Source organism: Macrobrachium nipponense, chromosome 7, assembly GCF_015104395.2.
Source record: "Macrobrachium nipponense isolate FS-2020 chromosome 7, ASM1510439v2, whole genome shotgun sequence".
Taxonomy (NCBI): Eukaryota; Metazoa; Arthropoda; class Malacostraca; order Decapoda; family Palaemonidae; genus Macrobrachium; species Macrobrachium nipponense.
In genome coordinates, this window is record NC_061109.1 from 28788560 (window position 1) to 28813832 (window position 25273).

General features: G+C 46.2%; 1 protein-coding gene across 3 annotated transcripts in view; it reads left to right on the forward strand.

The window, feature by feature from the left end:
• Window positions 1-25273, forward strand: part of LOC135217145 (serine/threonine-protein kinase STK11-like) — an 85242-nt gene that overhangs the window by 48746 nt on the left and 11223 nt on the right. For all 3 annotated transcript variants that reach the window (XM_064252853.1, XM_064252856.1, XM_064252855.1), the window contains exon 3: window positions 12141-12380. In XM_064252853.1, coding sequence (XP_064108923.1) covers window positions 12141-12380 — 240 coding nt within the window. The remainder of the gene's footprint in view (window positions 1-12140; window positions 12381-25273) is intronic.

Sequence of the window (25273 nt, forward strand, 5' to 3'; positions counted from 1 at the left end):
TTCGACGGAAAGGAAAAAGTCCAAGGAAGAGACAGGAGGAAGAAGGGAGCATTCTCCTTCCGATCCTCTCGACTTAGAGGAAGTATCGGAGGATGAGGTAGTTAACAAAGAAGGTCTGTCGAACTATAAGGTTCTTACTTCTCTCCTTCTAGAAGAATATGGAGATTCTTCGACTCCAGCTGCTCCTCCTCCGCGCTCTCTATTTTCAAGCGCTAAATCTCTAAAAGTCTTTGTCCTTCCTTAAGATGAGACCGGCCATATCGATGAAGAGGGCCCTGCAGTCTCTGGATTCCTGGATTAAAACTAAAAAGGAACTGGGGAGGACGGTCTTTTGTATGCCTCCGGCCAAACTGACGGGCAGAAGAGGCATATGGTATGAGACTGGAGAAAATATGGGATTGTCTCTGCCTACTTTCGGCCTGAATCCAGACTTCTCGAGTCCTCGTAGACTCCTTGAGAAGGCACGCTTTGGAACTCGGCACCCGAGCAACATGGGGCCTTTCGGAAATGGACCATCTCCTCAAGGGCTGTTCCATGTCTTGGAGGTTTTCAATTTCCTGGATTGGTCCCTTGGGGTTTTGGCCAAAAAGATCCATGAAGAGGAAGGCCTAAACCCAGAGACTTTGCATAGCATACTTATATGCATCGACAAAGCAGTTCAGGATGGTTCGGCAGAGGTCTCCTCCCTCTTTGGTGCGGGGATGTTAAAGAAGAGGGCAGTTTATAGTGCTTTCCTCACTAAGGCCGTCTCTCCTTCACAGAGAGCTGCCTTGCTTTTTGCCCCTCTTTCAGAGCATTTGTTCCCTTCTCAGTTGGTGAAGGACATTTCACATTCGCTAACTGAGAAGGCGACTCAAGATCTCCTCAGGCAGTCATCGAGGAAGAATAGGCCTGTGGCCAATGAAGAGAAGAAAGGGGCTCGTCCACCGCAGCAACAGCCCTTTCGAGGAGGTCCTCCTGCTAGATCAATTTCAAAAAGAAAGACTACGGAAAGAAGAGGTAGAGCTTCCTTCCGACCCTTTAAAAAGGGGAAATGAGAAAGTGATCCTCCAAACACCAGTAGGTGCCAGGCTACAAGAATTTGCGGAAGCCTGGGCAAGCATAGGAGCCGACACATGGTCCATGTCGGTCATCAAGAAGGGATATTATATCCCATTCAAGGACAGCCCTCCCCTGACATCAACACCGAGGGAACTGTCCGCCAGATACAAGGACCCTGTACTGATGGATACTCTTCGTCAAATGGTGGAACAGATGTGGGACAAAAGGGCAATCGAACTGGTACTGGACCACAACTCCCCGGGGTTTTACAATCGCCTTTTTCTAGTAGCGAAAGCTTCGGGGGGTGGAGACCGGTACTAGATGTAAGTGCGCTGAACAGATTTGTAGAGAAACAGAAGTTCAGCATGGAAACGTCTGCTTCAGTCCTTGCAGCCCTTCGCCAAGGAGATTGGATGGTGTCTCTCGATCTTCAAGACGCCTATTTCCACGTCCTGATTCATCATTCATCGAGGAAGTACCTTCGTTTCATGATGGAGGGAAGGATCTATCAGTTCAGGGCCCTGTGTTTCGGCCTGTCCACGGCTCCTCAAGTCTTCACATGTATAATGAAGAATGTAGCAAGACATCTACATCTGATGGGAATAAACATCTCCCTATACCTGAACGACTGGCTCATCAGGGCCAGATCGCAGAGACAGTGTTTGGAGGACCTTTCAACGACGTTAGACCTGACAAAGTCGTTAGGATTGATCGTGAACCTCGAGAAATCTCAGATGATCCCCAGCCAGAACATGGTTTATCTGGGGATTCGGATGGATTCTCAGGGTTTTCGAGTGTTTCCTTCTTAAAAGAGAATATCAAAAGGTTGCGCTGCAGTCTCCAGCTTCTTAGGGAAGGAGCGCAGTTCAGCGAGGGAATGGTTGAGCCTTCTGGGGACCCTTTCCTTGCTGGAACAGTTCTTTCCTCTAGGAAGACTGCATCTCCGTCCCCTACAGTTCTTCCTGAAAAGGAATTGGAATTGGAAGACAGGACAGCTCTCCGATACATTTCCGATTCCTGTAGAGGTGAAAAATCACTTAAGGTGGTGGTTACCCCCTTTAGAGGAAAACAGAGGTGTGTCCCTGGAAGTTCGGAACCCGAACCTGATATTATATTCAGATGCGTCGGAGACGGTTTGGGGTGCAACCTTAGGATCGAGAGAAGTGTCAGGCACCTGGTCGGAAGAGCAGGTGTCATGGCACATAAATTGCAAGGAGCTCTTAGCCATTCATCTTGCTCTAAAGGGCTTCGAGCAGATAGTCAGAGACGGGGTAGTGCAGATAAACTCCGACAATACCACCGCTCTGGCTTATGTAAGAAAACAAGGAGGGACTCACTCGCTCTCTCTCTACGAACTGACAAGAGACCTTCTTATTTGGGCGGATCAAAGAAATATAACTCTACTGACAAGGTTTGTCCAAGGGGAGAGGAACGTGAGAGCGGACAGGCTGAGCAGGAGGTTCCAGGTCCTTCCCACAGAATGGACCCTCCACTCAGAAGTGTGTCAGATCCTTTGGTCTCTTTGGGGGAAGCCTCAAATAGACCTGTTCGCCACGTTCCTCTCCAAGAGGATAGACACCTTTTGCTCTCTGGCAGACGACCCCAGAGCCTTTGCAGTAGACGCCTTTCTCCTAAATTGGTCTGGACTGGATGTTTACGCCTTTCCCCCATTCAAGATCCTGGGGGAAGTGATCAGAAAGTTCGTGGCCTCGAAGGGGACAAGGATGACTCTGATAGCCCCATTTTGGCCAGCCCGAGATTGGTTCACAGAGGTAATGGAGTGGACGGTGGACTTCCCCAGATCTCTTCCAAACAGGACAGATCTGCTCAAACAACCCCACTTCGAGAGGTACCATCAAAACCTCCCCGCTCTTGCTCTGACTGCCTTTCGACTATCGAAAGACTTGTTAGAGTGAGAGGGTTTTCTTGCAAGGCGGCAAGCGCAATCGCTAGAACCCGCAGATCATCTACTATGTGAGTATACCAATCGAAGTGGGAGGTGTTCAGAAGTTGGTGTAGGTCGAAGAAGCTGTCCTCCTCCAATACCTCTGTGACCGAGATTGCAGATTTCCTTCTTTTCTTGAAGGAGAAATCGCATCTTTCTGTACCAACCATCAAAGGATACAGGAGTATGCTCTCGGCCGTGCTCTCGGCCGTTTTCAGGAACAGAGGCCTAGATCTGGCTAACAATAAAAATTTGCACGATCTCATTCGTTCTTTCGAAACGTCCAAATCAAAAGAACCTAGAGTTCCGAGCTGGAATCTGGACGTGGTCCTAAAATTTCTGTCTTCCGAAAGGTTCGAACCACCTCATAGGGCTTCCTTTCGGGACATTACAAGGAAGTGCCTATTTCTTTTGTCTCTCGCTACGGCGAAGAGAATCGGTGAGCTGCACGCCCTTGAGTCAAGAGTAGGCTTCAAAGGAGACTCTGCTATTTGTTCGTTCCAGACTCTTTTTCTTGCAAAGAATGAGAATCCCTCGAAGCCCTGGCCCAGGAGCTTCGAGGTAAAGGGCCTGGCTAGCCTAGTAGGTAGAGAGGCAGAGAGGTCTCTTTGCCTGGTCAGAGCGCTTAAATTCTATCTGGACAGAAAGAAACAGATGGGGGGTTCGCAACACGGTCTATGGTGCTCGGTAAAGGACCCCAAAAGACCGATGTCGAAGAATGCTTTGGCCTTCTTTGTAAGAAGCGTAGTTATGGAGGCGCATAAGAACTGCCCAGATGAGAGCTCACGAAGTAAGAGCTATCGCAACGTCTGTTGGCTTCCAGAGAAATATGTCGCTTAAGAATATCTTGGAAGCAACATATTGGAGGTGCAACTCGGTGTTTGCATCTCATTACTTGAAGGACGTGCGCGTAACGTACGAGAAATGTTTTTCTCTAGGTCCGTTTGTGTCAGCGGATACGGTTCTGGGTATTGGAGCAAGCGCCGATCCTTAATTTTGTGTACGTAACCCTCTTGTTGGATACGTTCTTGACTTCCTGCTGGAAGAAGTGTCAGATGTCGCACAGGCGGCCGTCACTTCGGTTCAGTAAGGAACTCTAGTGGTATCTGACTATCAGAGGGGTACAAATTTTTTTTTTTTTGTACTTTAGTGTATGCGTATTGACTGTGTATTTCGAATTATGGGTTGTTTGTGAAGAGTTTGGGGATAACTCTTGGCAATCTTAGAACTAACACAGGTGTTAGGATCGGGTTTTCGGGATTGGTTGTGTGCTCCTTAAATAAGGCGTGTTGTCATATAAGTGGATTAGCACCCATTGACAAATGCCAGTCAGGCTCTACCGAGTAAGTGGATAAGACCCCATCGACAGACCCACAAGAACTCTTGGCCACAGATCACTATCTCGCTAAGGCTCTTGAGGTGAAGCAGACTCCTAGGCAGTAGCCACGAAGTCTTCCACCTAATCAGGTAGGAACCAAGGTCTATAAATACCTACAACATATGTTGTTTACCTGTCTATTCAGTAGTTAGCTGTCTCTTACCCTCTGCCAAAGGGTGTCAATCAGCTAAGTATATATCTGACAGGGAAGTTGAATGTATGAAAATGATATTGTTATGATACAATAAGTTTCATACATACTTACCTGGCAGATATATACGATTGATGGCCCACCCAGCCTCCCCGCAGGAGACAGGTGGAAGAAAAAATCTGATAGAAAACGGGAATTGTTCCTAGTCCAGCCACCCAGAGCAGGGCGGTAGATCACCTGACCTACCTGTAGCGAGTGCCGCGAAATTTGAATTTCTGTCGGGGACGACGGAGTCTATAGCTAAGTATATATCTGCCAGGTAAGTATGTATGTATGAAACTTTATTGTATCATAACAATATCATTTTTAGTATCCGATGAGAGCCAAACACCCATCTTCTGCTGAGCACCAGTTGGCTGTCAAGTGCCTGGTGGGAGCTCAGTGCTTAGCAAGAGCAAAGTGTGTTGTGTTGCCCGAGCACCAAAGGGAAGAGAAGTACCCAGTGGGCACCAAACATTGAGTTGCGCCAGAGAGCGATTTACATTTCATTTATGTGTATCATAGAGTGACATTGTGATCTTAATTGAGATTTTCTCCCGTCTCTGAGATTGCATCGGACTTGATGAGTGTATCTGGGTCCTCTCCTCCTGCTTTGGTACCGTTTACACCTGGTTGGTCTACAACTCCAAGAGGCATTTGATGCCTAGTTCAGGGTGTATTTTACTGTCTTTACAGTCAGACTGGGATGTATTAAGTGCTTTTGCTGTCCAGGATACTATTTTGGATCCCATCAGCTGCTGACTGGTCATCCTAGGACCAAAGATGTAATTTTTAAAGGGCCATTACCCTATAAAGTGTTTTGGATCTTCTGAAGAAATCTTGTGCTGCTTCTCAAGACTCTACTATTTTACCCCCTTCTTCAGTTTTGTCGGAAGACAAGGATAACATTTTAGAGCAACCAACATCTGCCGATGCCTTGTTGCTGAAGTACTTTTTACTCAGTTATCCATTGTTCTTTTCTCTAGCGTCTCCCTCTTCACCAGGTTTGGCCTTTGTGAGGAGGTAGCTGTAACGCACTGTTAGACCTCTGAGGATGGTCCTCTCCTGCTCGTTTAAGAAGGTGCTGTCCATTGCCAGGTGGCTGTCAGAGGAGAGGAGTTTTGGCAAACTAGCATTTTGCAGTCCTCTTACATACTCTCCTTTCTAAGAGAATCTACCAGTTTTATGCTACAGGTGAAGTTCTATCCCTGGGAGTTTCTGCCTTCTCCAAGACGGATTTCTTGGGCCTTGTTGATGCTTCAAGAGGATCGACCTTCGCATTAGCCTTGGTATGTTCACTTCTTTGGCAGTAGATTATCTGCTAAAGGACTTTTTTATTAAGGTCAAAATCCTCTAAGACTGGACGATTAGCACCGTATTGAAGAAGATTGAAGAATGTACATCTCCTCAAGACAATATTGCTGCAGATTGGTTGGGAGTTACATCATCTGCAAACTAGGAATTAGAGATGGTGCACAAGCCCTGGCTGCCTTATTTTCTTATGGCACTTACTGCTACGGAACAGAATTACAGAAAAAAGTTACACAAGCCCTTCTTACGCTGTCTGCCAGGCAGTCCTTTAAAGGCAGTAGAGCAAGGAGCCTATCCCTGCAGTAACCTCCGTTGAAGCTGCTTTTCCAAGAAGACCTCTGCTAGATCTTCCCCACCGTTATTCCCTACATTAAGGGGTTTATTGCCTGATGTGCCTTCTCCACTGCCTTCTACCAAAGTCATCCTCCACCAAACCTCTTCTCTCCATATCTTTCTACTAGATCCTACTCCAGCAAATTAGGAGACAGTCCTCCATGTACCAGATGAGCCCTGGCTTCTCCATTTTTGGCAAGTATGGGAAGCAAAGAAAACAGCTATGGATCTTGTAAGTCTTTGAAGAGAGATCCTCTATACCTTTCCTGCTGAGGTAGGCTAGATGATCCAGAAGGAGGCCATAGCAGTAGTGAAAGACATCTCTTTGGTGGGATTTTACAACTGTTTTTATGTTTCGTCTGGGGGTTAGAGATGACTTGTCCTGTTTGCCCCTTCAAGGAATCTGCGTCTTCTTCCTTTTGTGGTCATATCCCTGTAGCATGTACTATCGACAAGAAAAGTGAAGATACAGTTTTCATTACCTTTAGTTCATTGAATTTCCCATTTGTTTTTACTGAAGACACAATCTTGCTAAATTTACTCTGGAATATGAAAATACATTGTAAATTATATCATATAAGTTGAAACTGCAAAACAAAACTGTTCAGATACTTAAAAACATGATATATGTCCGAAGTAATATGAATTTCTCAGATGGCTTTTTTCATAGAGATCTGGTAAATAGAATGTGAATTTCTGATAGTAGCACTATTTATCACACAACAATATTTACTCGTTTTCCTTCACGAACGGGAATATTATTGCATCATCGTAAGTGGTGAATGTAATTACTATTTGAGTTTCTACAAATTTACGCTTGTATTCCAAAGTGTTTAAAGTTAGCTGACGTCAATGGCAATCAATGTTGAGATGGCTAAGATAAGTTGAGCAAATCTAGTTGCATCTGCAAGAGCGTTTTCTATGATGTGAGGGGGAGCCCTAGAACTTTGGGCAGGAAAGCGCAAGTCACTGGATACTGGCTTACGTAACGGATTCCACACTTTGATTACTTTGACGTTGACATGGATTGAATGCTAGTGGCTGTTTACAAAGCTGTTGTGTTTAGAAATAAATCTTTATCAAGGTTAAAGTAGCATGTCAGCTCAAAGATTTTCTGGCTATGCTCCCATTACAAAGCAGTTCGTAATTAGCCCACATGACTGCATTACTTTGCCGCGATGCTGAAATAGTCTCCCAAAACATCAGCATTTTTTGCATGATATAAAACTTTGTCTGTGCAATACGTATTGAGTTATTTGTTGTAATAAATATTTTTGTACATTCAACTTCCCTGTCAGATATATACTTAGCTATAGACTCCGTCATTCCCGACAGAAATTCAAATTTCGCGGCACACGCTTCAGGTAGGTCAGGTGATCTACCGCCCTGCCGCTGGGTGGCAGGAATAAGAACCATTCCCGTTTTCTAATCAGATTTTCTCTGTCGCCGGTACCATCAACATCGTTGTTGGTTCCTCCTGACTTGATTTTCGTATTTCATCGCCGTTGATCTTCTGGACTGTCTTATTTGGTGACGTATTTGGATCTGTGGTTTGGCATACGCTTTTGTGGACTGTTTTTTGGATTTTGCTTCCGATTGTTCTCAAAATGTCTGACTCTAACTGCGAAGTTAGAAGATGTGTGAATGAGGGTTGTTTGGTGAGACTACCGAAAGCTTCGGCAGATCCTCACAATGTATGCAAGAGGTGTAGAGGGAATGAATGCTCTAGATCTAACACTTGCAATGAATGTGTGAATAGGAGTGAGGAAGAATGGAAGACTCTAGATTCCTACTTAAGGAAGTTAGAGAGAGATAGGGTTAGAAAAGCTGCCTCTAGAAGTTTGAGTAGATCTCGCTCTAACGAGCCAGTTAGTGTAACTAACCCCCAATTAATTGCTTCCTCACATGCAGTATCACCCTCGCCCGTCGCAGATAATGCAAATTCTGCTACGGAGATTGCAAATCTGAAGACGGCATTAATAAGGATGGAGCTTAAAATGCAAGCTCTTCAAAGTAAGGCTGTGGACATAACGACAGATCCCGTGACGTCATCAACGGGGCTTCCCTCCGACTCGAAGAAGCAGCAGTAGTCACTGGCGGAGCAATACAAGGTGACTGACCTTGGCTACCCACGAAGACAAGGCTGGGAGGAGGAGGGATGACCTGGCCAGCCTGAGGAGGGGGGATAGCGAGCCTCCATAAAGTGTGGTAGCAACCCCTCCAAGGATGGGGGACCCCCTAGCCCAAGTGTCTTCCAAATCACCGCCATCTTGGACGCCTCTGATTCTGGAATAAATGAGAATGATGAAAAAGCCTCACCCTTCCCGGGAATCAAATTAACTCCCGAAGAAGAAGAGGCGACATTACAAACATCAGCCTGGTGGGCTCCCGATACTTCCAGTGACGAATCAATGGAAGAAAAGGAAGGAGACACAGGAACAACACTACTATGGGGGTTGGATACTGTAGGAGACGAAGCATTGGGAAGAGGCGAAAAACCTTCCCATGAAGGAAGAGTCGAAGCCCTCTGATGCTCTCTCTCTTGCTATAAAACGACTTCCACTGCTCTTTTGGCCATGCCAGGCATTCTGTGCAAGGATTCGTTATAGTACAAAAATTAGAACGGCTCCTGCTACACATGATGTGGGGATCAGTTGCCGCCGAATCCAAAAAGCGAGAATATGGAAAACTTGGAATTCTGGGGCACACACGTTGACAAGGCTGAGAAGGAGCAGAAGCCATAATATCAGCCAAACACACACACACACACACACACACACACACACACACACACACACACACACACACTAAACACAAGCAAAACAGGCAATGAACCGGGTAAAGGCCAAGAGGGGTTAACCACTACTCTCAGCCAATCAGTTAAAGAAACAACTGATGCGGTGGCGTAGGTGAGTGGTCTTTGACCACTCCTCCTCACCCGATCTACGCATTCGTTGCCAGATATCACAAGATTCCTTGCTTTCATCTATTTTTTAACCGGATCCAGCTAGGCGCTAGAAATTATCCTATTGTTAAGATTGAAGGTTTGTAGTTATGAAAAATGCAAATTATCTTAGAAAATTTGTCATTTTATGCAATTTACAGTCTATAATATTGTTTTAATTCACTTTATTGGGTATCATAGCAGTCGGAGAAGATGATAGAAGTTACCAGCTAGTGAAATGGTGAACTTAAAGAAAATATCAGTACCATTCCATTAAAATGGGGACAGTTTTGTTTTTGTAGCACAAAAAGCGGGACAAATCTCACAAAAGTAAAATAAAGGCGGGACATTTTGCTAACTTTAAAAAGAGCGGGACAGAGGTTGAAAAAGCAGGACTTTCCTACCTAAAAGCAGGGACCTGGTCACATTACTTATGGAGGAAATTCATTTATCTCATTGCTATTTCTTTCTTACTGTCAGTCTTCCTATATCCCTCTCACTATTCCTTTTTGTTATACAATACAATTTTCTTCATAATTCTTATATTATAATCCATAAATCATTGGCTCGAAGATGTTTAGTGATGAAATTTAAAAACTCCTTTTCTGAAGGTAAAACTGAGGACAGGCCAAGACATCAGATGCACGGATATGTGAATCTGTTATATGTATGATGTTAATCAGTGAAAGTAGTGACATTTGTGAAAAACTTATTGTTATTTATACTCACAGTCACAACTTCTAAAGTCAACTCTCATTTGTCTCTTTCATAATGAACACCCTAGTTATATATACTTACATTTATTTGCTGAGAACTTTTAACTGTTGGTTTTTTGGAAATTTAAATAGCTTTAAGATTATATTTCATATACTTATTTCTTTTCACAATGAGGCATTGTGTACATTAAGTGCTTCTGTTTTCTTACTTTGGCCTAGAACCATAGTGAACCCTAAACATAATACAACACTATTAGATTATTGTTATCATTACTGTATCATCTTTGTCAATGATGTCATTATCCTTCAAGTACAGAAAATTTGCTGGCATACTCCCTCAGCATGATACAGTACATGTTAAATCTTACAACGCATAAGACACTGTTCTAAATGTAGAATGCGGCTGCACTGGTGGTTTCGTAGCCTTAATTACAACTGTTGTCAATCGAAGTGCCTATGATATTAAACACACGTTTTTGCTGTTCCCTAACTCCAAGTTCTTAGCCCTTTTTCTGTTGTAATGTGTGAAAGATGGAGTGTTGTAGGCTTTCTGTACATCGTACAGAGTGAAGCGGATATGCATAGTCTATCATTTAATTTGATGTTTCATAATCTAAAAAACTGTATTTTTCTATATGAAATGGCTACCCCATGAATTAATGTTTTTGATTAAAAATTTAAGCTTGGTGTGGGCACTTCTTACGATTGTTTCTTCAAATAATTGTTTATAGCCTCATTAGTTGCTGTCTCATATTAGATGGTTTTCCAGTTCTGTAAACTGAAAAGTTACTACTATATATATCCTTGAAGTAATTGAATTTGTTTCCTAAGTGGAATGCTATGAGGAAGTGGAGGAAAACTTGCTATGTTAAGTAAGATGAATCCTCGCACATAAGCCTTGACTGCAACACGAACCCATAATGTCTCAAATGTCCTGACCACTCAAATCTGAAAGGTTAAAACATTACCATGTTCCCAGAAATTGTGCAGTTGAAGCTAAATATTATGTCTAAAAAGAAAGAGCATAATTCAATGCACACCTAGATGTTAAAGAAAAAACAACAATGATATAATGAGAGGAAAAACTCCACACTAAAGCCTACCAAGCAGCATAAGTAAGTAAATACAGTGGACCCCCTGTATTCGTGTTCTCTGGATTCGCGTTCTCTGGATTCGCAGACTCACACATTCGCAGATTTCTATCTGGAATGTTTCCCCTTATTATTTGCGGAAAATTCTCCTAGTTGCGGTATTTTTCTATGAGAAATATTCACATATTCCTGGTTTTTATTAATTTCATCATAAAAATGCACTTTTTGTGATATAACTAATTAAAAAAACAGGTATAAAAATTTTTAGTGGGCTTTTCTTGAGTTTTAACTACCAAAATAGGAGGTTTTAAGCATTTTTATAGGGGTTCCAACTATTCGTCGGGTTCTAACTATTCATGGGGGGTCTGGTACGCATCCCCCGCGAATACGGGAGGACCACTGTATATATCATTGAAGAAGAAATAAAGCATATTGGAATGTCTTAACATACACAAATTGGAATGTCTTAACATACACAAATATTTCAATATATCCAAAACAATTTTTCAAAATACAAACTTGCTAAGAAAGGAACAAGATGGTTCTGACTCCTCTCTCCCTGAAGAGGCAATATTACCCCTGAGAGACAGGACAACGTTATTATACATTAAATCAGCTGATGACGAAGTAGTAGGAACAGGCCTGGAAGCACATCTACTGCGAGTTGTATCTGTCACAGAGGAAGTCAGGAAGCGTGAACACGGGAACCCTGTAAGGCACGGGAACCCTGGAAGGCCGGGACATATACGTTGACACGTGGGACTTCGTAGGCTGGATAGAGGAGTCCACGATACAACAGAGAAGGAAATCATGGGCTTAGGTCAAAACCTGGCTTGGGAGGAGGAGATCAAAAGTGAATGTCTCCAAGGCGGTTGAAGAGAGACTAAATGTGTCACTAGGTTTGAGCGTGGTCTCTGTCTCGCTCCCACCTCAGCTATGTATCAGATGCCAGATACCACAGATTTCTTGCATTTACAGATTTTAATTGTTTTTAACTGGTTTCCAGCTGGCACCAGAAGATTTATTCAAATTCTAAGACTTAATGTTTGTTAGCTGTGAAAAATACAAATTAATAAAAAAATTGTCATTTTGTATATTTTGATTGTCTTCCTCTATGGAAAACTAATGCATGTTTTGAAGTTACTGTATACATATGTAGAATATGTTAATTGTAATTTTATTTTATTTTAGTTGATTGGGAAGTATGTTTTGGGTGATAAGCTTGGGGAAGGAAGTTATGGCAAAGTTAAAGAATGCCTAGATAAAGACACCCTCCAGCGTCGAGCTGTGAAGATTATGAAGAAGAAAACACTTAGAAGAATTCCAAATGGAGACCAAAATGTAAGAAGAGAAATACGTCTGTTAAGGAATCTGAGGCACAAGAATGTCATTAATTTAATTGATGTGTATCACAATGATGAGAAAGGAAAGGTAAGATTAGAGGAGTTTTTTTATAATATCAATTTTAAATTTTATATAAGTTTTTGTAATAATATTTAAAATTAAAATAAGTGTAATTGTGGTGTAGATTGTACTGAGTACATAAGATTAATGTCAATTTAACAAGCTGGTGTTGAGAGGTTATAGGAAATATTTTGTTGCTGAAGATTTGTTTCACCCCAACCCATCATTTAATCATAGTCTGTCTTGTGAAATTCCATACATGATTCCACTACATTAGAAAATATCAAAGGGCTCAGGTAAGTTGGTGGAATTTACATGCAGGCCCTTTGCATGTTTTAATCCCATTTTTATATTTCAGTTTTTCTATAATTTCTACATTTTTCTATATACTGGATGAATGTCAATGACCTCAGCTGCACCAAGGCATAGATTTAATTTTGTTGTTGGTGCATGGCTAGCATAGGACAGTTTTTTGCTGTTACCTCAAGCTTTAAATCCCTTTTATTTGAAATGAATCGTCCCTACTGTTGAAGTTAGCTTATGGTCTGGGAACTCCACAGGTTGGCTTGATTTAGCCGCCATTAGTAGTTCGTTGCGCGGCCGAACAGGCGGCGCCACGTTTGTTTACAACTTCAAGACAGCAAAAATTATGCCATATGTCCTTTGTTTTTGTGAGAATAATTCTTATTAATGAAAAGAAAACATGTGAATTCTTAGTAATGAAAAGAAAATTTGTGAATTCTTAGTAACGAAAAGAAAATGTGTGAAGTCAAATATGTTTTTTATATTAACTTGAAAATATATGTATTTTAAATATTCCACTTGAGAAGCCTCTACCAAGTCAATCTTTTTAATCACAACAATGAGACATTTGGCATGCAAGAATTCTTTACTCTTAGTCTTAGTATGCTTGAAAGACTTACATGTAATACAGTTTGATAATTTTTTACACAACTGTGTATTTACATACATATTTGATATGTCACCCATGAGGTCAGATGATACTAGAGGTAAAAAGTGCAAGCATAAATCTTTATCAATGCTGGAAAATGCTTATCCCATTAGCAAATAGTTTAGTGTTCACTTTCCTCAATAGATGGTGTGGTGCTTTATGTTTTGATGGAGACATTCAAATGCCTCGTGATTGCCGAAATTTATTAATTATTTTTTTCATCTCACTACCTCTACAATAAAAATAAATGACGAAGAAACTAATAGCAGTAATTATGAAATACCAAATTTAGAATATGAAAGTCCCTGCTAAATCATGTGCAGATTCTGAGAAGAGTTTAGCACTGTGTTGATTTAGTATTGTATTGACTTACTAGTAGGCCAACTCGAGAATGTAGGCTAAATGTGTTAAATGAAGTACACTATTTTAAAGAAAATTATACATTATGATGCTATAAAATGATGAAGTTAAAATATATGAGTAATAAGATGTTAAAATGCATTGTCAGAACTTTGCCAAGTAGTAGGCTCTGGTGATAGAAGTTCACTCTCGATGTGGTTCGGAAGTCATGTAAAGCCGTCGGTCCCGTTGCTGAATAACCACTGGTTCCATGCAACGTAAAAGCACCATACAAATAAACAAACAAGTAGTAGGCTATGTCGGGAACTAGTTCTGTGTATATTATATGTGACTGAAAATTAATGCTATCAGTCGAAATAAAGAGAATAACGCATTTAACGACATCGCTGGAACGGAACCCTGTCATTAAACAAGGAGTACCTGTACCAGTGAGTACATAAATGATATTAACTTATTGTAAGCGTGTATGATGGATTCGTTATCAGGAATGACAATTTCTTAATCCCAGCTCGGATGGTTTAAGATCTGACATTAACACAGTCTCCCTTGCGCTATTCTCATCCAAAGAACATTATAGGAAACACATCCCTATCATTTCTCGATGGACTCCCTCTGTCCATAGGTAGGGTTACCAGAGATCTCCTCCCAATTTACTACTTCTCTTGGGAAGGAAATAACCTTTCTTCCAAGAATCAAATGGTTAGGGGTCAAAATTTCTTGCTGTTTCAAGTCCCCAGGTGTGTAACGTAATGGTCTATCATTGATGATCCCTTCCAGCTCTACTAATACACAAGTCAGTTCTTCAAAACTGAATAAGGCCTGGCCTATGATCTTTCTTAGGCATGACTTCAGAAGTCCTATTAGCCTTTCCCATATAGCACCAAACCATGGTGCTCTGGCTGGAATGAACTTCCTGTTACACTATCTCCAACAGATTTTCCTTTACCTTGGGATTCTCCAATATGGTTCTCAGACAATCTGATGCTGCTGCTACGTAGATGGCATAGGGACAAAAATTAAGTTAAGCAAAGAAGAAAAAGTAATGTATCTTTTCCATAAATCTTTTAAAAAGTTATACATTACTTCACTGTATCCAGTAATATTGTATGTACTACAGTGCCCCCCCCATCCCGTATTCGCGGGCAATGCGTACCAGACCCGCCCCGGCTTCCCTCTGAATTGAAAAAGCGGCAATGATCACTGGCAGAGCAACACAATATGGCTGACCATGGCTACCAACGAAGATGAGGCCAGGAGGAGGGGGAAGGCCTGGACAGCATGAGGAGGGGTGTAGTGAGAATCCAAGAAGTGCGTCAGCAAACCCTCCAAGGAGGGTGGACCCTGTAGCCCAAGCATCCCCCAGAGCACTGCCATTTTGGACGCCTCTGAATCTGAAATTAAAGAAACTGATGAAAAAGCCTCCTCCCTCTCGGGAATCAAAATAACTCTCGAGGAAGAGAGGGCGACAATACATAAATTAGCCTGAGGGCCTTCCAATGATTCCAGCGACGAATCGATGGAAGAAAAGGAAGGGGATAAAGGCACAACACTAGCATGGGGTGTGACAGCGGCAGGAGATGAAGCATTGGGAAGAGAAGAAAAACTCTTCCACGAATGAAGAGTAGAAACTCTACGAAGCTCCCTCTTACTATAAAATAACTTCCACTGGGTAAAGGCTGAGAGAGGTCAACCACAACTCTCGGTGTGGTGTGGGTGAGTGGTCCTTGACCACTCTTCACCCGATACACGCACACGTTGCCAGATCTCACAAGATTCCTTGCTTTCGTCTGTGATTTAACCGGATCCAGCTAGGTGCTAGAAATTATCCTATTGTTAAGACCTTAGGTTTGTAGCTATGAAAAATACAAATTGTCTTAGAAAATTTGTCATATTGTATATGGGGGTTCCATATGATTGGTGGGTTTGATGAGAAAAATTTTGATTTGTGTAAGAATGCCTTTAGTTTAACAAAACCGAAAACTTTTTCCGATACGTATACAGACCCTCAGTCCTTTAACAATAGGAAGGTACTTAGCGGCAGCTGAACCGGTCTTAAGCTTCGAACAAGGGGGTTCGGTAGTTAACTACTTGTCCGGCAGTTGGCGGTCAGCCCGACTGCGAGGAGCTTTCTCTTTTACTCAGTGTGAATGTACAAAGCCTGCGTAAGTACGTATCTGTGTTTTGTATTTCATTCTCAGTGAATATTGCAAATGATGGATTCCCAAGAGCCGGAAAGACCCCCTCGCCCCCCCATTAGCCGCAGGTTGTGCCCTGGTGTGGAGGGCTGTAAGTGTGGGGCCTTCCGATCATCTGTTGAGGTTGATCCTCATGATTTTTGTACTCGGTGTAGAGGGCGAGAATGCTCTCACGCTGAGACATGTGATACAGTAGTACCTCGAGATACGAAAGGCTCAACTTACGAAAAATCCAAGTTACGAAAGCCAATACGAAAAATTTTACTGCTCTACATACGAAAAGTTTTCAAGATACGAAAGGTTGTTGCTATAAAGTCCCGAGATTCGCCCGGACCACCGAGAACAATTTTAAAACTCCCGCGCCGCCAACTGAGTAAACTCGCCACCATCCTCCCGCTCTCCCATTGGTTCCTGATGCTAGTCACCCCATAAGGTCCTGCTCTCCTATTGGTCAGCATCTACCCCTTGTGCTTTAAGTATTCTATTGGTAAAAGGTTGCTGTAAATTGAAAAACTTAGTATTCATACAATACATTTAATAAAAAAAAACATTAGGTAAAGATAGAATAAAGAATAGAAATGAATGGTTATTATACTGTTTGGTGGTTTCATTAGTTGAAGAGAGATACTAATGACAGTTTATGGCTTACTGTGTGCTAGGAAAAATGATTGTTTGGCGCTCATTCCATACTCGTAAGACGGGTAAGATCTGAATGTAAACAAACGATTGGAAGGTTTGTTTTTTGTTTGTTTGTGTATTATAGTTAATGATTAATTAATAATTATTTGAAATGAGTACATACTGATTATTTATACATTTTATTGGCATATTCTAAGCTTTTAGCTCTTAGGTTTAGATGTCAGAATCATAGACTAGGCTACAGTAGCTAACATAGGCTAGGCTTATTGCTAAGGGACATATGCCAAAGTCCTAATATATGCAGTAAAAATGGGGGTTGAACATTATATGCAGTTGAATAATACTCAAGTATGTACAGTATTTTGCCTTTTTGGAGTCATATTTCTTCCGTCGTAACCCTAGAACATATGTTTTAGGCCTGGAAATATAATTTACTGGGGTGTTTTTGGAGGGCTTGGAACGAATTAGCCATTTTACATGTAAAATGTGTTCCAAAAGATACGAAAAACTCTTGATGCGAAGGCCGTCTCGGAACGGATTATTAATTTCGTATCTCAAGGTACCACTGTACTTGTATTTTTTGGTCGGAGGAGCAGTGGGAGCGCTATGGGGGGAGGAAGAAGCCGCGTAAGCCGGCCAAGGAGTTGTCGGAGGGTTCTCCGGCTACGCCCTTGGTTATGGACATGTCTTCTTCTTTTCTCCCTCCATCCCAGCTCCCTCGTATGGCTCCTTCCTCTTCGGGGGAGGTTTCTCACTCCTTCTCCTCTCTCGATCAGTCGAGCGTGGAGGGGAATGGGGCGAGATTCCCTGACATCCAGTTGTACTCGGGGTCCTCCGTTCGCTCAGGGTGGGACCTGTCCCCCCCTGGGCGAGGGGAGACCCCCCCACTAACTCGCCCGACTTTTCCTTCCTCAGACCTGCTTGCCACGGGGGACGATCTCGGATGGGCCTGGTACTCGCTGGGGCTGCGAGGGACACCGACGGTCCAGGGGCTGCTGAGTCACTTGCCGGTAACACACGGGCCAACCACCACGACTACCACGCCGGGCTACGCTGCTCCGCCGCACCTGGTGTACACTCAGCACATAGCCACGGTGACCCCAACAGCTGCTGTGTAGGCGCCGCTGCTGGAGGTTTCGATGCCCGCTGTGACGCCGCCACCTGGTTTTGCCGTTCCTGCTGCAGCCCCGGACTTCCGGTGTCCCAAGAGCTCTCCTCTGGACCTGCCTCCTGTGCAGAGGATGCTGCCGGTTGCTGCCCCGCCTCCTGTTCCTGAGTATGCTGCCGCTCCAGTCCCGTTACCAGTCCTGCCGCCGTTGTTCCTGCCCGTGGTGTTGCTGCTCCCACCCCAGGTCCTTCTGGACAGGTGCAGTCAAGCCCTGTTGCTTCGGCAACTGCCCCGGCTCCGTCCTAGATGGAAGACCTGACGGTAGTGCTGAGGAAGCTGACGAAGAAGAAGAAGAAGAGGAGGAAGGTGTCGTCATCGTCTTCATCGTCGTCTTCGTTGTCTGCCGCCGCTTCCCCTTCAACTTCTAAGACCCCACAGCCGAAGAAGAAGAAGGTCGCCTCCTCCCCCCTAAGAAGGTTCGCTCTGAGACTTCTAAGAGTCCGTCCCACTCCGGTGGGACGGTTGGGACTTCTGCCGGTCCTCCTGTTCCTTCGGGAACGGGGCCCGTCTCTTCTTCCGTAAGGAAGAGAAGACGGGGACCGGAGGAGTGCCAGCTAACACCGGTACCTCTTCGCCTGGCGCCAGATGTTCTGCCTCGATGTCAGGTACCGTCTCGGCCTCTCGTTCGCGAGAGTCACCGAGTGTACGATCACCTGCAGGTGACCGCTTGGCGCCAGGATCCAGGCACGGAGCGGAAGACTGGCGGGGGTCGCTCAGGTGACTCTCACCAGACCAGCGATCGCTCTCGCTGCGATACGCTGGTACCCAGGGTTGACGCGACGGTCCCAGACCGCTCACAGGCTGAGGCAAGGAAGTGGTCGCCTGAACCAGGCCTCGCTCCCACCATGACAGCGGACTATGCAGGTCCCCTGACCGCCGCTCCTAACGGGACTGGGCGGAGAGGGGGACCAGCAGCAGCTCTTCTGACGTTCTGGACCGTCGCCGCTGTTCTCGGTCCAGCCGCTCAACCAGGCCTGCAGCTCGATTGCCACCGCAGGTTGGTGATTGCCTGCAGCCCCCTCAGCACACCGGTTCTGCCAGTGGGTGCAGGGGGAGCGTCAGGTCTGCCTCTCCGATCCCTTCAACATCCTCGGGCTTCACCGGGAAGAGCAAGGTGATCAGGAGTGATCGCGAGGGGCGCGCTCCTTGCGATCCTGCCACGACGCCCTACGAACCTGGCACGGTCCTCGGACCAACCAGATCGTATGTGCAAGTGGCAGGAGGAGACCAGGAGGGGTCTGTCGGGGTTCCTCCTGTGGAAGGAGGAGGGTCTCGGAGGCATTCTCGCTGGACGGGCTTGATGGTCTGTCTCCACAGGATGCAGTCACTCCTGAGATCCAGAGGTCGTTCGCGGAGGTAATTATGCTGATTCGTCAGGACAACGACATGGGGAAGGATCGCCGCTCCCACCTTCCGAGCCCACATCGGGCATGGAGTCGTTCTGGGGACCTAAGAAGGAACCCAGGACGACGGTGGGTCTGCCGCGATCGGCCTTGGCTGACAGCGTGCTGAGCCAAGTGGACGCTCTAGTCTCCGGACAGGAGGGTTTGCTTTGGTCCGGTAGGTCTGCCAAGCTCCTTCCTCTACCTCTACCGTGACAGAGGCGCTTCTACGTGCCTTCAGAGGACCCTCTGCCGCCCAAACAGGTTAACCCGGAACTAGCTAGGCTAACTCCGGGGGTGTCTCTGCCGCAGCTCCTGTCGAAGAACCTTTGGTTCTCGCAGCAAGAGGCACTTGCCTTGGAATCTACCACAATGGCAGCATTCCAAGGAGTCTCCTGGATCGACCAGTGGTCCCTCAGTGTCGAAAGCCGCGGCCTCCTTAGGGAACATCACTCCTGAAGGGGGACCCAGCTTTTGTGAGACTGTGCCAATCTGGAGGTAGGGCCCCTCGCCCTAACCTGGCCCACCAGACGGCTAACCTGTGGGCCAACCTGGTTCTCCGGCGTAGAGACGCTGTTCTCACCCGAGTGACCAGGGCGGCTGGGCGTGAGGCAGCTCTGGGTCTTCGCAACGGACCGGTGCGGAGTTCCTCTCCTCTCTCTTATCCAGGGAGATGGTGGACGCTGCGGTGGAACAGCGGCGCACTGACGACAGTAACCGTCTTGTCCACCTGGCAGTCTCCAAGGTGGCTGGGCAACCTCGGACGACTGCGGCTAAGCCCAAGAGCTTAGCTAGCTCTTCCTTTGCGGTTAAGACGGTCGCCTCATCGAAGCCTAGAGGAAAGAATCTGCCTTCGACTTCTGCTGTAAGGAGTGACCGCAACCAGCCCTCCTCCCAGTCCTTCTCTCGAGGAGGATCTGGGAAGAAGTCGTCAAAGAGAGGAGGGAAACGCTAGGGACGGCGTTCCCCCTCACCTGCTGCCGGAAGTGGGGGGGTGCCTGGCGAGCCATTGAGCAACATGGCAGCGCTACGGTGCGGAGACCTGGATAGTAAACGTCCTTCGGGAGGGATATCTACTACCCTTTGAGTCTCGGCCACCCCTCACCTCCAACCCGGTCCATCTGCAAACCTACGATCCTGGCTCGACCAAGGACGTGACGCTTTGGCATGAAGTAGAAGACATGCTGGGATCAAATTGTTGCTGTGGAGATCGTACAGGATCAGTTGCCGGGCTTCTGCAGCCTACCCTTCCTGGTGGAGAAGTCCTTGGGGGGGCTAACGCCCGGTGATAGATTTCTCCCTTGAACCGATTCGTTCGCCAGACTCGGTTCACAATGGAAACAGCACGTTCAGTGCTCGACTCCATCAGGGAGAACGACTTCATGCTTTTGGTGGATCTGAGGGACGCGTATTTCCAGATACCCATCCATCAATCCTCCAGGAAGTACCTCCGTTTCATCCTTGACGGGACGGTGTACCAATTCAGGGCACTTTGTTTCGGTCTCTCAACCGCCCCACAGGTGTTCATGTGAGTGTTCATGCTGGTGTCGGCTTGAGCCCACTCGGTAGGGATACGTCTCTTGAGGTATCTCGACGATTGGTTAGTCCTGGCGAGCTCCCGCTCGCAGTTGCTGCAGGACAGAGATTGACTTCTCGAATTGTGCCGCGATCTGGGGATCGTAGTGAATTACGAGAAGTCAGACCTCGAGCCTAAGCAGAGGATGAAGTACCTGGGCATGCTGATCGACACGGTAGCAGGGCGAGTCTTCCCCGCAGATTCGCGGATCAGCAGGTTCAAGGAAGCAGCAAGACAGTTCCTGTCTCTACAGGAGCAACCAGCTCAGCAGTGGCAGGTCGTGATCGGTCACCTGTTGTCTCTCGAGAAGCTAGTCCCTCACGGGCGTCTTCACCTGCGGTCTCTTCAGTGGAGACTAAAGGAGTGTTGGTCACAGGCAAGGGACCATCCCTTCTTCCTCGTGTCCCTCACGGAGGAGGTGAGGCAGGACTTAGCCTGGTGGCTGGACGATGGGAACCTCGTAAGAGGAGTGCCTCTTCGCACTCCCCACCCCTGAGATGTTGCTGTTCTCAGACGCATCGACCGAGTGATGGGATGCACATTTGGAGGAGTTGCTGACTGCATTTGTGTGGGACCATCGCGACAAGCACCTTCACATCAAAGTCCTGGAGCTCAAGACAGCGTTCCTCGCTTTCCAAGAGTTCCGGGACCGTCTGGTGGGACACTCAGTGGTGTTGATGAGCGACAAGACCACAGTAGTGGCGTACGTCAACAAGCAAGGGGGCCTAGTGTCCCTCCTGCTGCACCAGTTGACGTTGCAGATGCACGAGTGGGCCGTGGCACACTCAGTAGAGCTGTCAGCCTGCTACATTCCAGGCAAGGGGAATGTGGTAGCCGACAAGCTCAGCCGACGTGATCAGGTGAATAGGTAAACCAAATATGGGTTCCCCAATTCATCCCGATGTGGCGGAAAGGCTCTTCAACCTGTGGTGGGCGTCCAGTCGTGGATCTGTTCGCCACCTGGCACAACAGAAAACTCCAGGTTTTCTACTCGGTTGTGCCGGACCCATGGGCAGCTGCAGAGGACGCTCTTCAACATCCGTGGGACAACCTCTTCGCGTATGCCTTTCCCCCGTTCTGTCTTATTCGCAAAGTGATCAGCAGGGCGCTGATCACCTCGAACCTTCGGATGATTCTGGTGGCGCCCAAACGGCGCCTCAGGCTGTTTGGTACCCGGACCTGCTGGCTCTGCTTGCCGAAGCTCCGAGAGAGATTCCCCCCTGGCACAACCTCCTGTGCCAGCCACACATAGAATGGTACCACCAGTCCGTCGAGTCCCTGTGTCTTCACGGCTGGCTGTTGTCCACCATCTCTTGCGAGCGAGAGGCTTTTCTCGCAGCGCAGCAACAGAGATGGCTGGATACCTCAGATAGTCCTCTGCAGCTGTCTACCAGGGTAAGTGGTCCGTCTTCTGTGGTTGGTGACGTGGACGGGGTCTCTCTCCTCTTAGAGCCACTCTTCAGCAGGTAGCGGATTTCCTCGTCTTCCTTCGCCGAGAGAAGCTCCTCTCCGACTCTGCAGTTAAAGGATACAGAGCTGCCCTGGCCCTAGTCCTTAAACTGCGAGGTGTGGACATCTCCTCTTCTTTCGAGAACTCCCTCCTGATGAAGAGCTTCGAGAGGTCTTGCCCACCCAGGGAACTCAGGCCCCCCGGGGTGGGATGTGACTCTCGTCCTTAGGAGTTTGACTCGCAGACCCTTCGAGCCACTCCGAGAGTCGTCAGACAGGGATCTGACCCTCAAGACCCTCTTCCTGCTGGCCCTGGCATCGGCGAAGAGAGTAGGGGAACTTCATGGTCTTTCCTTCGACATCGAGGATGGGGATCCGTGACGCTCGATTTCGTCCCGAACTTCGTAGCGAAGACTCAGAATCCTTCGGTCCCTGACGACAGGTTCGAGTCCTTCACGATCCCCTCCCTGAATGATTTCACCGATAATGATGCGGATGAGATGCTGCTTTGTCCTGTGAGGGCGCTACGGCGCTATCTGAAGAGAACTTGACACCTCAGGCCTGAGTGTCGATGCCTCTTCATTAGTACCGGGGTTACCAAGAAAGAAGTTTCTTTCTGGCTGCGTGAGGTGATCAGGAGGGTGTACGACACAGCTGGTAGTGACAACACCCGTAACCTTCATCCGAGAGCCCACGAAGTCAGAGGTATTGGTCCAACCCTTGCGTTCCCCAAGAACTTCTCCCTGGCGCAGGTTCTGAAGGCAGGGTTTTGGGCCAACCAGACCACCTTCACTTCATTCTACCTTCGGGATATCACCCACAGGTCCTTGGACACTTTTTCCTTGGGACCCATGGTGGCTGCTCAACAAGTTGTGTAGTCTACCCAGCACCCGAGCGGACAGAACAGCATCGCATCCTTGTGTGTCTGCATGAATGGACGAGTGAAAGAGAGTGTGACTGGCTTCTCTTCCTCCTTCGTTCTTCTCTACCTGTGGGCAGAGGGCTGCGGTCGTCACTACGCTGAACAGGAGGCCGATGCAGGTAAGCTACACAACCGAGCTCCTTTCTATCCCTTTCAGTAGGGATAGAAGTGTTTATCCACCACTCCCCAAAAAAGGGGGGGATTGAAGCCAACAAGAGACAAACCCATGACTGCATTTTGGCTCTTGAAGTAGGAACTAGTTCTTGCCTTTTGATATTTATAAGAGGTACGCTTGCCTCCCTCTTATAAATATGGTCCAGAAGTCTGACCACTGATCATGAGGTGCACACCTCGATCAGCTGGGCAGAGGCTAGGATCCCTCCCTCTGCTCTTACGACCAGGGAGGGAATCCAAGGTAGGACGAACACCAGTCTGTTCATAAAACTCAGATTCCACCCACCAAGAAGTGAGTCTTCCTATTGTTAAAGGGCCAAGGGTTTGTATATGTATCTGAACAAATAACAATTTGTCATAAATTGTATTTTCATACAATCAACTTACCTGGCAGATATATACATAGCTAAGACTCCGTCGTCCCCGACAGAAATTCAAATTTCGCGGCACACGCTGCAGGAAGGTCAGGTGATCTACCGTCCTGCCCTGGGTGGCAGGATTAGGAACCATTCCCGTTTTCTATCATATTTTCTCTGTCGCTTGGAATGTAAACAACGTTTGCAGTTCCTCCTGACTTGATTTTTGGATTTCATCGCCATCGAATCTTCTGGGCTATCTTTTGTAGGGAAGTACTGGGTCTTTGGTTTGGCATACGCATATTAATTTGTTTTAATAACTTTGGCTTCGAAAATGTCGAAGAATTGTTTACGTGTAACTATCGAACTTTTCGGTAGACACTCACATAGTTTGCAAGAAGGGAAATTTTAATATTTATTCATTAATAACGTGTAGTAAATGTTAGAATTCATTGAGGAAGTTTAAGCTAACTTCCTTCTTGAGGAAGTCAGAAAAAATAGAATTAGTTACGCTTCCTTTAGAAGTTTTTATAGCTCTCGTACTAGCGAGCAGTCAGAGCATTAACAATACTAGTAGTGTTGTATCCTCATCTCCTTCTTACTTCACAGAATCTTCAAATTCATATTGCAATTTGAAGACAAAGGAATGTAGCTCAAAATACGAGCTATTGAAAGGTAAGAAGTGATTTTAGTGTTCCCCTTTGCAGTGGAGGGTGCGTCTGATCGGCTCTGTCTCGCTCCCAGGCCTAGACCTCTTCCAAGCTCCCATGCCCAGAGGAGAAGGAAAGTCGAAAGCCTTACGGAGGTTATAGAGAATCCCCACCGGTCAGGCGTCCCCTCGGCAGGTTCTGTAGCACGTCCCAGACTGCCAAGTTCGCCATTGGAAAGGCGTCTATAATAATGAGGGTGCGCCCGATCGGCTCTGTCTCGCTCTCAGGCCTAGACCTCTTCCAAGCTCACAAACCCAGAGGAGAAGGAATGTCGAAAGCCATAAGGAGGTTTCAGAGAATCACCTCTGGTCGGGCGTCCCCTCGGCAGGATCTGTAGTAGCGTCCCAGACTGCCAAGGATAACCGTTGGAAAGGTATCCTATAATAGTGATTTCGTTATCCGATTCCTCATCGAAAAGGGGGAAGTTCTGACGAACTTTCGAGACCTTCTAAAGTTCTTAAAAATCTCTAAGTAACTGGATTATATCCTGGAAAGTATTACGGAAGTCTATCCTCCTTCCTCTAGATCGGATATGGAGAAGTAAGGAGTAGCTGCGAAGATCCTGGGAAAGTGACTACAGCAGATATCTTCGTTGGTTGGAGTACTAAGGAGGGTCCTTCTCGGTAAGGGGACCTCTTCCTTCTGGAATCCCGTCCGCTAGAAGTCTCTGAGAACTCGGACGAGGCACCTATCAAGAGTCTTGGTGGATAAGGAGAAAGAAGATTCATCGACGAAGAATTTTCTTGAAGATGCAAGATATTATCTTTCTCGCAACAGACTGCTCAGGACCGCTTCAGAAAAAGCGTCCTGCGAGAGTGTTTCTCTTCTTCTGCTTCTCCTTCACCTAATCGAGGGTGGAAAGACTCGGATCTTTCCAAATCCCCTGCAAAAGGCTTTGGAAGAAACTTTCTTTGTAACTCGAGCCAGAGCGCTTCACTGATGAAGCTCCCTCCTCGATCAAGAAGGTGAAGTTGTGTCGATGTCCCCCTATATGGACGTAGCGGATCGTGCTCCTACGAGGTCTCCCTCCCCTCCCA